This window comes from Zonotrichia albicollis, chromosome 11, assembly GCF_047830755.1.
Source record: "Zonotrichia albicollis isolate bZonAlb1 chromosome 11, bZonAlb1.hap1, whole genome shotgun sequence".
In the NCBI taxonomy this organism is placed as follows: domain Eukaryota; kingdom Metazoa; phylum Chordata; class Aves; order Passeriformes; family Passerellidae; genus Zonotrichia; species Zonotrichia albicollis.
The window spans coordinates 10336729-10351768 of NC_133829.1; the positions used below are offsets into that span (position 1 = coordinate 10336729).

Here is a 15040-nt window from a genome sequence, read left to right on the forward strand (position 1 = left end):
GATGAACATTTGAGGTTGTCATTACAACCTTTTCTCATAATAGCCTTAAAAACATGACAGTGGTCATAAGATTTGTGGGGAGAATAACCATAACCTTTCTCAATCTCTGGACTTTTAAGTAAAATTTAAGTACTTTCTTTAACATCAAATTTAAAGGAACTTCTGAGCCTTGAAAGGAGTGGTACAGTGTTGGTCTGAATCTGTTCCATTCCTACATGGTTGCTGTGATATTTATTAGTTATAGATGGATCTGCTTTCCCCACTCCTGGCAATGATATCATGCTTTGTGTATCTTTGTGATGTTTTGGCAGTTGACAGTCGTTACTACAACACACCAGAATCCTGAAAGACAGAATGTCCAACAGGCTTTTCTCTGGAAGGCTGAAATATGTGTTGATGCTCCTATGCCTCTAATGAAAATGGTAAAGTATTTTCACCTTTCCTCATAAGGTGAAATATTTTGATGTTATGAATGATAGATGAATAGTCAGTGGTCATTGACCTAGCACCTGTAATTTCAGCAGATTACAAAGTAAAACAAAGATTAGCAGGTACACAGCAATGTCATTTTATTGTGTTCATAGGCACATGGTGTGTGTCCAGTGCTGCACCATTTAAATTGAGTTTAAAACTTCCAAATCAAGCTGTATGTCTGGAAAGAGTTTAAAACAGTATAGAAAGACCAGGGAATAAATCCTTTTTCTATACAAATCAGCATTCAAATCTTTTATTAACAAGGCCAAGATTTCACCCAATGTGTTTTATTCTTCTCAATGAGCACCGGTTCAGAATGAGATTGGTTTGAAATAATTTCTCTTGATACATATCTGAAAAGTATTTGTTTTGTTTTGTGCAAAGTTACAGCATGAAATTTAAGCAGATCTGCTGCCCAGCTATCTGGTGTAGATTCTTGCTCTCCCCCAACAGAGCTTTTTTTGCAGGGGCCCCTCCAGTTTTGCTTTAGTGCAGTATCTAAAAATTAACTACTTTTGGTGCCATCTAGTGACTCGCTGAGATTTATGTGAGGCTCAGCAGAGCAAAACAAACAAGATCCTCATCATATAACTTTGTTGCCATTTAAAATACAATTTTACATGTTCAGTGGTAGGGAAAGAAGCAGAACTGTTTAGTGCCTAATGCAGAAATCAGCATGAGGCAATTTTTTCTGTAAAAGACTGGTTAAGTCACTTCTGGTCTCCTTTTTAAAGACTCTGAATACCTAGAACTCTACAGCCTTTATGTAATTTGTATATTAGCTTACTTACTAATAAGTCAATAAAAATTACTGCTTCATTTTAGTTAAATATGTTGTATGGTGGTGCATACACATCTTCTTCAAGGTGCTAAATGAATGGAAATCATTTTCCTCATGCTTTAATCCCAATATTTAGCATCCCCTGGACTTCATTATGAGAAGTTAAACAGAATTTACAAACAATACTATTCTATAAGGCAACAAAATTTTTTTCTACTTTCTTTTTTAATAAATAATCCCCTGCAGAAATATGCCACATGCATTGTCACATCTGTTCCCATTCTTGAAGGGAGATGCTGTATTTCAGGCAAGCCACTACACTGGGGCTTTACAGGTCAAATGTTCCAAATGGAAACTGACCCTGCTGGGCCAGTGGGCACGGCTTTGCTGGAAAGGTCTGTCCTGCTTAGAGCAAAGGTTTGATTCTAACAGCACTGGGAAAAATATTATGGGCAAACAGAAATGGTTTTTGAAAATAGTTTAGCTGCAGCAGCTTGAATTGTAATGGACATGGAACAGAAATGGGGGGAAAAAATCCCATCTCTTTAATGTACAAAAACTAATCCCAATACTTCTCCCACAGTTGGATATTTTCTTGATGATCACTGACTAGATTGATTAAAGATATGGACATCAAGCAGCTCTTAACTGCCAGGATATAGAATCTTTGGGCTTTATTATTCTTTATTGTTCAACATAGGCACACTGGAAAACTGTGAGTAACTGAGAGGAAAACATACTTGGTAAATGATGGGACAAATATAAATACAAGAAAGTCTCACTAAGAGTAAGTCCAGGAATACTTTTATAGCAGCATCACTTCCTTACACTTGGCATTTCTATAATGCCATCTGAGCCCTGTGCCCAGGAGCTGATGGTGGCCCTGCAGCTGCAGCCACTGCTGGCCCCACACCAGGCTGAGGGGGAAGCAGGGGGCGACATCCCCAGCCCAGCCGGGGGGAGCTCGGAGCAGTGAGGACAGGAAACGTCTTTAAACTGGAAACTCACTGTGACAGAGTGCAGGAGAGCACTCAGAGGCTGCTACAAGAACAGAGAGAGGGGAAGAGAAAGGCAAAAGAATGATTCTCTAGAGGGAAAGGAAAGGAACCGAATCTAAGAAAGATAATTTACCAGGATGATCAAGAACTCTCTGACTGATAGCAAAATGTTCTACACTAATGCTAGCAGGGATATGTTGTGTTGGCATCTTTGTCTATGCAGTATAGCAGTATGAAATTCTAGAATTACCTAAAGCAGAAAAGGGGGGGAAAAGCCTATCCTAAGGCACTTAGAATGAGAATTTCTTTTAAAGCATCATTGCAAGGCCCAGCATGTTAGTTCATAGTTCCATTAGCTTAATGGTGCTTAAAAGACTTCCCTGTTTCAACTTACATACCTGCCCTCCTTCACCCCACTGTGACCCCTTCCTAAAGACAGACTTTTCCTGGCTCAATGTATTTTTATAGTGTGTGCAGCTTTCCATCTGGGTAGCATATGTTTAAAAACAGACAGGTGTATGTTGTTAGTCTCCTTACAGTCGAGCATCTGCTAAAAGTGCATTTTTAGAGATTGCATCATAGTTAACAGAAATGTAAAAGAAAAGATGTTTCCTTACTACCTCTTCAGTATACTGTACAGGACTAATAATTTAAAGCAATTTAGAAAACTGTGATTCAATTCACAAAGTCTGGTATATGGAACAATAACTTCAAAAGCTCTCACAGCTTAATGCACTCATTGTACAGTGCCTTTTAGAATGGATTATCTGTGAAGGCTCTCTATTCCTTATGTAAAAAAAAAAAAGAAGTTCCTCTTAAAAACATATATTTTGTCCATTAGCAATCCCAAATTAGAGATTTATAAGTTATAACAGAACTAACAAATAGACAGGTCCTTATCTTCATTTCTTAATGGCTTAAAAATCTTGTTAACTTCAGTGACAACAGCTTTACTGTGGTCATTGGTGCTATTTGTTTTACCACATCTTAGATACAATGGAAATACAACTATTCCTTTGATACTTGAGTTTAAAGCCCATTTTAAAAGTCATCTGAAATCTAGCTTCCCTCCTCAAAAAAATCTCAGCACATTATTTTTTAATACATTTTGTCAATGTCTGATCAGATCTTCAAGTATTTTTTTAGCACTAACTAAGACTTGTAAAAAATTATTTTTTAATGGAATCATGACACCAGCAAGAGTTCAAAGTGCTTTTGAATATTGATCAGATATTGGTCTGATATTCTGTGGCAAGGAGTTCCATATTGCATTTCAAAGCTTTCTTCTAGACTTTGTGACCCACATTCTGTTCTTTCCCAGAGCACCCTATGTTGGTGCAACTGCAGTGAATCTTTATGCTTACTCCTCCTTTACTCTTATCAAAGAAAAATGTACTGTCTTCTCATGAAGAACTCAAATCAAACCCTACATCTACATGCTCCTAAACATACAAAATCCAGAATTAAAGCAGAACTCAGATTTCCCCTATTCAGTTTACATACACCTTAGAGATAATTTCAAGCTGTAAACTGGCAGTACACCCTAAATATTGGGGTTTCATTCAAGCCTGTTTTTGAACTTTATGCTGAGACACATGCTGCTATTCAGCATTTCTAATATTACTTCCTGGCCTTCAACTACTAGCTTGGATACTCTCTAAATCCTAGAAAATACACATCTATTGCCATATGTACATATAAACATGTGACCATAGTGGTCGCTTTCCATTATTTGTCATTATTCAGCTTATTCAGCTTTAATTAGAAACAGTCTATCTTATTAACTGGGAATATTTTTTTCTGAAAAATAGACTTATTTCCTCCACTGAAATACAATAAAAATAATTTAATAGAACTAAATCACACAATCTTCTATATAAGGACACAGTCCTTGTACTTCCATTAAGCTCAGCAGGAGTTCTGTTCCTGCATATGGAAGTGTCTGGTTCTGGAAAGAAAAATTATATAAGAGTAGCACCTAGCCAGGTGTTAAAGACACAACTGGTCAGAAGTGGAAAAAAGCACATATTTAGATGAAGGTTTCATTAGAGTTTGACATAAGCCATGCGTTACCTTTGTAGCCAGCCGACACTCCATTACCCTAATATTGTAATGAGAAGTTGCTGCTTTATTCATTTCAACACAACTGTTAGCAATAACAAACGTTGCTCCACTTGGAAGTCTAACATCAGTTGCCCTCAGTGGACTGAACTCTATCAACTTGGCCTATTGAAAGAAAAATGAATGGTTAGTTTTAATTTACTACTAGCTAACAGTGCACTTAGTTCTATAAATCAAATGCAAATTTGCATGTTTTTTCTCTTGAAAATCCAGGCACAGTTAAGGAAAGAAAACTGACATGAAACAGGAAGAAAAGAGATTTAACCTCATTGGTCAAGTTACACATACACTTCAAACCCTTCCCTGTAGCTGGATTTTAAAATGTTTCCATTAAGTCTTTGGGTTTTTTCAGCATTTTACAGAACCCCACCCAACCTATTTTTCTTGCCTGTTTAAGACAACAGTTTCACTTTGATCTGCAGAGAAGTACCAGGCCTGGCTGAAGCTAATGTGCATGCCCCTAGAAACAAGGGGCTTTGCATTCCCTGCCCCTTCATCACTGTCCATCTCCCCCTCAGTCCTCTCATTTTGCACTGCAGCAAGATTAGTACACTGAGGTACAGTATGGGACCAACATTTTCAGACTGATGTGAGGCAGTGATCATGGTACATACAGACAATCAAACCAAGAAACTAAATAAAACTAAGTGTAAGAACGTAGTTACTGTTTCCTCCTTTCTGACATAAGAGACTGCCGTGCCTCACACATGCTTACACAAGCTGTGTAAGATGTTCCCAACATTTGTGACCTTTTCATGGAATAAGTTAGGCATCCATTAATTAAATAATTCAGGATGAAATGTAATCAAGAGATTAAATTCACATCTGGTTTTTTACTGGGGTAAGTTGTAAATCATGTGCCCTGTTTTGGCTTCTTAGAATAGACTGTAACTGTGCAAGCAGGGACATCTTACTGGTTTTGGCATTGTTCAACCCCAGAGAGTCCCTTGAGCAGCTAGAGTGCTAAATAAACAATGACAAATCTGCTTGTACATTATGTACAGCATATGTGTTACTCCCTGCCATTGAGATTCTGGACCCCATCACAGAATTCCTATCAAGACAGACAGAATTGCTTACATTTAAATATACTCTTTAAGATCTGCTCCATTAGACCAGAGTGCACCACTAAGCTGGTCTAGTGTCCTGATTCTGACAGTAGCCATAAATGGCTATTTAGGGGCAATATAAAGATAGAACATATACAAAGCAATCTTTTCTAGGGGTATGTTTTTCCAGATTCCCATAAACAAAGATTACAATGGTTATACTCACACTGGAAGAAACATCTATTAAATTAGATAGCTACATACAGTTTAACACTCTCTTAGTGTATCCACAAAGGTCTTTTTTGAATCCTTTTAAAACTTCTGCCTTCCACAATGTATGGTATTTCTCAATTTAACAATGAATATTTGGGGAAAAAACCCAAACTTCCTTGTTTGTTTTTTACAAGCTGCTTGCTAATGTCATTGTGTTTCTATTAGTTCTTCAGTTATGAAAAACATTGAATCCTCCATTTACCTTCTCTTTACTTGTTTAGGGAATCTGCAAACTTCAAAGTATCACCCTCAAAGCTTCTCATTTTCCAAGCCAAAAAGTTTTAAATTGTTCAGTCAATGCTCATATTTTAAAAAATAGCTCTGATAAACCTCAGTGTCCTTTACTGTACTTTTCTCTTTTTTTTTAAGATGGGTGGCTCAAGCTTCATTCAGCTGCAAATACACTGAAGCAAGGATATTTTTCTGGTTTGTTCACAATTCTTTTCTCATCTGTGCTAACGTTTTCTTTGTCTTTTTGGTCACCACTGCTATATATCAGAAAAGCTTCCACTTACATAATCGTGTCTGTGTATGGCAGGAAAATCTGCTGCTTCCTTCTTTCATTATTCATGTCACTGTGTTTTTACTACTAACAGTAAAAACATGAAGGAAAGGTGTAGAGTAGGTGCAGTGATGTGAAATTGAAAATATATGTGTCTCATGATGGCATTAAATGTTTGGTGTAATTCTAGGAAATAGGGGGTTTTTTTTGTGTAAGGCAATCCAAGACATCTCATTAGGAACAAATCTGTGAGATATAATGCCACAATCATAAGGAAAGGAAAGGTTGTTATGAAACACTACATTAATTCCAATAAAAGTACTTTGACAGGTCTGAGGTTTGAACAGTTGCAGTCCTGTGCACCTTCTGGGACAGCAGATGAACCTCACTGTAAATTCCTCTGCAAGCACTCATGCATAGCTTGGCAGGCCCTGTTTATCACAGCTAGTTCACCTTCTGTCACCACGTTTAAGACTGCTAAATGCCTTCTACATCAAAATTCAGCCACAGAATTGTCTGGAATTAGCAAAACTGGTGAAAAAAAAGTCTCCATTGTCTTTGTAACTGAACCTGGCAAAAGTTCCTAGAACTGTTTGGTTATAAGAAGTTTCAAGAAAGCATTTTTGTAATAATTATCCCATTTGCACTGAATACAAGGCATGCCGACCATTCAGATTTCATTATATGGGAAACATTCTAAGTTCAGCATGAATTAGCCAAATAGTGGAACCTGGTGCTCTTCTAGAGTGCATCTTTCCCCCACATCTTTTCCTTCCTCCTTGCCATTTCTGATTTTTCTCATCATATCCATTCAAACTTGTCATACTCCAATGTACCCAAGTTTGTAAGTTTAATTCCTGATTCATTTGTATACCAATGGTGCTTGTACTGCTTATTAGGGTATTCCAGTTTTTACTCTTGTCTTCTAGATACTAATGAAGGTATTTTTTTGCTTACATTAATTAATACTACATTGTTAGCTTAGATTACAAAGGTACACATACAGTTCCTTCTTCTGCCAGAAAAGAGATTGACTGGTCCATTCCTCCACCTTCTGTGCCAATGTAACGTTCGCTCTTTGTGCAAATTTCTGCAAGTTCCACCTGGAAAAATATTAACATGTGAACTTTCAGCCACAGTTAAGGATGATACTTTTATTCTGCTTACATATTAATTAGTGAGAAAACGAAGGAAACAATGTCAGAGTTCTGACACTATTATCTCTCACAAGTCAAATAACATATGCTGCTATCAACCAGGATGCCACATGGCCCCTTTTCCCTTTTTTTCTGAAGCAAAAAAGAAACAACTACCCAGCCTCCAGAGGACCCACCACAGCCAAATGCTTTTCAGAGTATCCTTGTTTAGACACTTAACTCTTGTAGCTGTCCTCCTCCCACCTTCCTTGTGCACTTCATATCCTTCCATCCCAATAGGCAATGATTTGTTGATTTAATTAGATGAATCCATCTACTTGTGAATCTCAGCTTAGCAAAAAATTGCAAGTTATTATTCCAGACTGTTTTAATGTACTGATTCCGTAATCAGAATTTACTCCAAAACTGTTTCTCACTGCAGATATTCAAGTCAGTGATGCTTGTTGTGTCTCCTTAAGATACTGTACTCTGCTTATCTGAACTAACTCATAGCTGTATGTGATGTGCATTCCTTTGTGACATTGTGGGCGTATCTTTGTGCATTCTAATACCTGCAGGTCAGAGGATACTATGGGAGGGTAGAATATCAATGTCATAACAGTCAAAAATAATAATTACCAGTAAAGTTTTCAGCTATCAGGCTAAGTCAAAACAAAACACAAGAGAAACTTTGGAAAATGGTCAAAGAACACAGAGTAGTCAAAAAGAAGTGGATTAAGAGGAAAGTATTTGTGTCCACCTACTATGACCCCTAGCAGTCAGTTTTTCTAAGCACAAGGTAACCCCAAGGAAGATGGGAAAAGAACTTTAGAAAAGCCACAGGCGTTTTTTCAGTGGCAAAGTCAGATTCAGATTCCACAGTAAGGATGCAGCATTACAGGACTGAAAAAAGCTAAGCAGCAAGACAGGGACACTAGCCAGCACACAGCTGTAAAAGGCAGCAGATAGAGGCAGTAAATCACGATGCTCAGAGAGGTATGTGCAGGGTGCCTGCCTGCTTGCTTGCTCAAGTCCTTTAATGGCCCCACTGACACAGCTGTAAAATTGGTGCTTGGATGAATGTAATCAGGCTGAACTGTTTGCAAATGCACTAACAACCAATTTACTCAGCTCACAGTGCAGTTATAGCCAATAAGCCTTAGGCTGATAAGCAGAAGTTATCAAAAAAACATTAACAAAGGTACTCTAAAACTATGCAGAGTGGATCTCTTTGACTCAAACATAGTAAAAGACATGAAAAATACCATTAAGGAGAGAACATTGAGAGTACAATCAGCAAAAATACTCTCCCTTTTGGCACTGCCTTTCCTTTGTGTATTTTAAAGATGAGCTGAAACAATGTTTCTTTTATTTTTCTTGAGAAACCATAGAAACTTTGAAACTAAAGAAACATTGTGGCTCTCTCTCTTTTTAACAAAACCCATTTCTCAGGTTAATGAAACTTCATTTTTCCTCCCTGTCCCATGTTCACTTAAGTCCCATTTCCAGTCTGAACCTCAGATCTCTTCATCCCATCAATGAAAGTTCAACATCTAGTTACCATATCTCCCTGCTCCACTATGAGCTGAAAATAATTCTGAATTAAATGCTGATGAAGGCAATGATGCTTTTTCCCATTTAATGCTAAAGTACTCAAAAACAGCTCCACAGAAAATAACAAACCTCCAGACACAACAGTTTCTAGATGCTCACTCCTTTCTACATATGAAGGTGTGCCTATTTAAAACTGTTGCTGTGACATGGGAATACCTGCATGTTTCAGTCAGTTCTGCTGAACCTGCCTTTTGTCTCTCTGAGAACACAGCAATACCACATCCCTAATTGTTGCCACTGGCAGGAGCTTTCAGACTGGAGCTTATGGGTATTACTCACTGTGTGAGAAGAACCACGCTGGCAGATGGGCCATGTGCACTCAAGTAGGAGCTGTGGCTGTGCAAACCTGGCCTGAAGTACAGCTCCTGAGGTACTCCCAACATAAATTCTGTCCTTGGGTACAGCTGCCTGAGCTATTACTGCATCTGCAGCTGCCAGATAAAGCTTGGCAAAGTGAGAAATGAGGCATTTCACTCTTCACTTAGTCTGGCTGCATCTCTATCTCCACATACACATCAGCTACCACTTGATTGCCTAAATTGTTTAGACTTTATGAGCCTAGGCTTATTAAATGAGTATCAGGAGAAGCCTTGCAGAGGAGGAATGTTAACAATTAGGACAGTGCCACTCCCCTGTCCCTTTACAAGGTCTGGTGAACTGTGCCTGGTTGAGCAGCAGGCCTTGCTGGGTCCCGGCTCTCCAGCTGTCCAGCTGCGTATGCCAGGCAGGCAGCGCTGCTCCGGCTTGAGCAACTTCTGTTTTGAAACTTAGCAAGGATTGGCAGGACCACCAAGTAGTAACTGGCAAGGGTTGCAAAGAACCCTCTCCACAAGACAGCCCAAGGCATCCCTGAAATATTATTTGGTTTCTAATTTAAACGGGCCCTTGCTGACACAGGCTGGCTTTAATACTAGGATGAGAAGCATGTGAATGGAGAGGAAATTGTCATTGTATAGAGAGCAGTTTCTACTTACTATTGAGACAAATGGGCAAATGTTTGCCTTTTGCTAAAATGAGTGAAAGGGCAAAGTTTCATTGGAAACTAATGTGAAGACTAAACTGGAAAGCCTTGTGTACATATTTGATACTTGGAAAAGGATGGCCATATGACTGAAAGAGTGAACTGAATTTCAGGAGGTCTGGGCTCAATTTCTAGCTCCACATTAAGTTTCTTGTGAGTCAGGGAAAGTCTCTTTAATTCATCACGGCTCCATTTCTTCAGTAAAATGAGGAGTATCTTCCCCCTCTTTCTAATTAGTAATTGCTACTTGGGATTCTTACATGATAATGCTATAAATATGTGTGACTTCATTGCTAGAAAGTGAAAAAATCCCCATTTTACTACACAAGTTCTTAGAGTTTAGACTTCCACGGAAAATATCTCTAAGGAAAAAAGTCTGTGAGAACCACGTAATAAAAGGAAATAGCTTTTGCCTATCTCAGAGCAATGCCTTGTCTCCATTCAACTTGCAAACCCAGAAGGTCTTTAGGGCAGGGACTGTTTGGATCATCTGCTATTTATACCTTTCCATTGTATGTCTGTAAAAATACAGAGCTTCTCAGACCCCAGATATCACTGCATAACTTGGCAACATCTCAAATATCTGCCTGAAGAATACCTGAGCATAGAACTTCCTTCTGGATGCACTGCAGTTTCTGCAGAGAAGTAACTTGGAGCATTCTCACAGTCACATTTAGGGGAACTGCACCACAGCATCATCTGTCAGGCTGGTAGGTTAGAGGGGCCTGACACTCCTTGGCAGACTTCCAGTTACAATTGTTATGTGTATAAAATAAACAGTGTTAGCCTCTTGAGTTCTGCAGAAGTCCTAGAACAGGTTTTCTCACTGAACTCAGGCGGATATTTGTTCCTCATGAGGCACCATGAGAAATACAGAGAATGAAAAAACCCCATCTGCACATAGACTCCACTTGCATCCCACACATTCTGATTCATATGACAGACCACTTTGAGCCAGCCACAAAACATAGCTTGTTCTATGCACTCAAGGTTCATTAGCATGCTTTTCCTTCCCTAAAGCAGTATTTCAAAAATACTAGTAAATCACAATTTAAATCTTCATAGAATTTTACATAGTTTACTTTAAAAGCATTCCTATAAGGCTGCTGTTATCTTCAACTTAGAGACAGCACAGATACTTACATGATTTGTTCAAAGTCATGTGAATCAGTCACAAAGATGAAATGAGAATTCAAAACCCTCCCTATTTCCAGCATTGTGGCTTATTCTGTAAGGAATATAGTCTCATGGAAACAGCTGCAGGGTAGATGTAAAATCTTATTCATATGATGCTAAGGAAAAGAGGAACAGAGAGATACTAAAATCATAGTTAAAATGGGTCTGAATAGTAACATTATGACTCTGCAAAAAAACTACTTAGATAAATGAAAAATTTCCTTAGCTCACCTTTGTGAGGTCTACATATGTTACTGCCCTCTGAATTTCTGTATTATTGTTTCAGGAAGTTGTTCCAACAGAACTAACTAGACCAAGTAAACGATATCATGCAGACAGTAAGCCCTAAGCTGTCATCTACACTATTAAACAAGCAAAGTGATATATTTAATACAGTAATTCAAAAAGCTCAGACATCAGGAGATATTTCCTTTGATCTGACCCCCCTGCAAAAACCCCCAAAGAACCCAACAACCTAGCTAAGAAGGGAAGTGCACATAATCACAGAATATCCTGATGTGGAATGAACCACCCAAGGATCTCCAAGTTCCTCTCCTGGCCCTGCCAGGACAAGCCCCAGAATCCCAGCATGTGCCTGAGCCTGAGCCTGAGCCTGTAAGTAAGTAAGGGCTTGTCAGCTGGATAAATTCATTAATAGACTTGAGTCAGAATAAAAATATGGAATATATGAAGATAAAGGCAGCCTCTGTGGATCAAACCAATACCACTTCTAGTCCTGTATCTTGTAATTGAATGTGAGCTCTTAGTATGGACCAAAGGCCAAGTAAAGATCTTATTTCCCCAGGACTTTATGTTGTGATCGGGAGTTCCCTAAGCTGAATGTCAGTTCTGCACCCTTAGTTACCAACAACTGATTTTTATATGTGAATTTATCCAGACTGCCTTTTAACTTATGCATAACTTCAACATGTAGATCCAGGAACAAGGACTTCTACACCTTGTCAGGTGAAGAACTGTCTCCTTTTGTCAATTATTAATGTGTACCTGATTAGCTTTATTTCATACCTACTGGCTCTAAACACTTGAGGGAGCGACAAACAATGATTGCCACGCACTCAATCAATTAAATTCATCATTTAATGGATCTCTGACCCTTCCTCCTTTAGGTGATTTTTTCCAGAGTCCTAACATGCTTTTTTATGGTGGTCATTCTGTACCTTTAATTGTTCCATGTGGCTTTTTCCTAAATCTTTTTCAGTTTAACTATCTTGGTTGGTAAGAAAGGAGAAAGGCAGACTTACAGCACTTCCTAGACACCTTAGGGAAAATGTCACTGTATCATTTGCAATTTTAATGTGACAAATGAGCCACATAAAATGTGTGTTAATTAGTGTTAACATAAGCACATTGTAATGCAACCTCAAGCAGTTCAGCACTACTATTCCACCCCTTTCCCTGAGGTTGGACTGCCAGAGTCATTATGTGACCACATCTGTGCAAAGTCCCTTTGTTTAAACCTGGCAGTGACATAGCTGAAGCCAGCTGTTCCCTTCTGCAGGCTGCAGGGAGGTGGGTGAGTGGGGCAGCTGGGATGGAGACTGGAAATACCTGCAGTTACTCCAGCAGTACCCAGAGCTGCTCCCACTCGGGCTCTGTTCAGCCTCTGAGCGTAACGGGGCAGCAGCAGTAGCTGGCAGGTGAGTAAAACCTTGAAGTCTCCCTGGTGATCTGTCAAGAAACACTAAATATTGCAGCTTGTGAATGCCAGGCCAAATATCATCCACACAAACACTACTTTTATAGCTGTTGGCAAGTACACATACCAGGTTGGCTGTGCTTCCATGGGAGATGTTTAGAATCAATGAGTTTCATGATATATTAACCTTGGGGATTTTGCTGTTTATCCAACAAAAAAAGATACAACACAATAAATTTGAATGTCTATAATTAAAACAATATAAAGCCACATCACTAGGAAAAGAATCTCAATACATACAATTCACTAACAAACAATTAAGCTTTAAGAAATTTATGTAAATTAATTACTTAAGGAAGCTGCTCACATGTTTTAGACAATGTTAGTTGGAGCACTAGGATATATCTAAAACTAACAGTTTTTAAAAGGTATTTTTTAGGCTGTTTGTTTGAGAAGCTTAATTCTGAAGTCTGTCCAGAATGTATCCTACTGCAGAAGCTAACACCCTAACAGGCAGCTGCCTCCCCTGAGCAGACCTAGGCTAGCTTTTGATCTAAGACTCTACTAACTACCCCTGCTTTTTGTTTGAACAATTTAAGGTTCTCCCTGATAAGGAGCAAGTCAGTCTTGGGTTACGAAGAAAGAAATTACTACCACTTAAATCTGTTTTATCTTTGAGTCACAAGATTTCCTATCCAGCATGCAGAGAGTCTAATCTGGGAAATCCTATCAGTGGAGATATAATTTAGTCTGACAAAGAAAGGTTGTGATTTTTTATTATTAATTGCCTTATGTGTAGTTACTCTAGATGGAGAGATTTCTTCTAATAAGAACTCATCAGTAGCTCTGCATCATATTACCTTGTTTGGGATTTTTAATGGAAAAAGTGAGTTTTCAGTAAAATGATACTTTTCATTAATATGTGCTTTTCTCTACTTATATTTCAATATGAAACACCTCAAATTCAGGTTTAGATTTACAACTGAGTCTTTTTGGTCTTTCAAGTCAAAGAACTGATAAATTATAACCCACCCCATACAGCTCACTTGATTCTCTGTTGCCCCATCATTTATTTTACTTTCTATCAGTTTGATGTTAGTGATAATGAGCATGAAGACCTAAATGTAGAAAGGTATTTAGATATCCTAGGAATAATGAAAGTGAACAGATGATCATTTAATTATAAAAAAAATTCCTAAAAATTAGAAACCTAATGAATTATCTGAATGAGGACAGATAAGGGAGTTTCACCTTTAGTATTCCTCTTGCTCACAAAGAGGCCAAGGGCCAACTGCTCTGATTTTGACTCATGCAATAATGGGTCTGGACAGTGTGTAAACTGTGACAGAATTTGTCCCCATATAACTGTCACTGTTAATATGTTCCAAATCAGTGATCAATCCCTTTCAATCTCCCACAGCCCTTCAAAGAAGTAAACTTGTGTAAGAGTAAACCCCTTAAAAGAGTAAGACAATTAGTGAGTAGGAGACAGGCAAATATTTGTTAGTAAAACAGAATTAGTGTTGCTTAGTATTTTTTTGGAACAGCTCACCCTACATTACACAGAAACTTGATATACACAAATCCAGAATGACAGCAGCCAAAATAAAGCAATCTTCTCCATAAAATGATAGTATTAAATTACATCTGCCTCAGTGGTTTAATGTAGTTCATTTTGGCCCAAGTTAAGTGTGCTAGATTTTCTATGCACTACAGTGCAGTAGTAATGGTAACTAATCTTTAAAATTTAAAAAAAGGGCATTTTTCTTCTTGTTTTAAATTTTATTGTTTGTGACTGGAAGGTCCATGAAGAAAATGCATTTGTTAATATAAGTTATTTTTAGCACTGTCTTTTTCAGTGCTCCAGAATTCTCTTCATCATGCAAATTTAAGTAACTGGAGTATTTAAATATCAACTCAGTCAAAAGTGCTGTGCATATATTTACTCCCTCTATAGAAATAGATTAATGGTCCCCCAATGAACATTCCTTAGCATTTCAGCAAGTTAATCTGAAAAGTCAGACACAGTCTGCTGCTTTCCTTTACAACAAATAATGTTGGTAATTTGATGGCAAATGTAGTGTAGATTTTCTGTTAAATTCTACAGCGTTTGGTTCACAACACACAAGACTGAAAATGCAGAAGAAACATTTATAGATAAAGATGAGTGTTGTACAGTAAGAAGGAAACATTCTCCATCATATATCATATTTCAACTCTAGTTAGACTGTAATTTTT

General features: G+C 38.1%; 1 protein-coding gene across 1 annotated transcript in view; it reads right to left on the reverse strand.

Moving 5' to 3' along the window:
- GALK2 (galactokinase 2) overlaps nt 1-15040 on the reverse strand; it is a 46864-nt gene that overhangs the window by 15423 nt on the left and 16401 nt on the right. The window contains exons 6-7 of the mRNA XM_005483367.4: nt 7203-7301; nt 4327-4479 (exon numbers count right to left, since the gene is read on the reverse strand). Of these exons, the coding sequence (XP_005483424.2) occupies nt 4327-4479; nt 7203-7301 (252 nt within the window). The remainder of the gene's footprint in view (nt 1-4326; nt 4480-7202; nt 7302-15040) is intronic.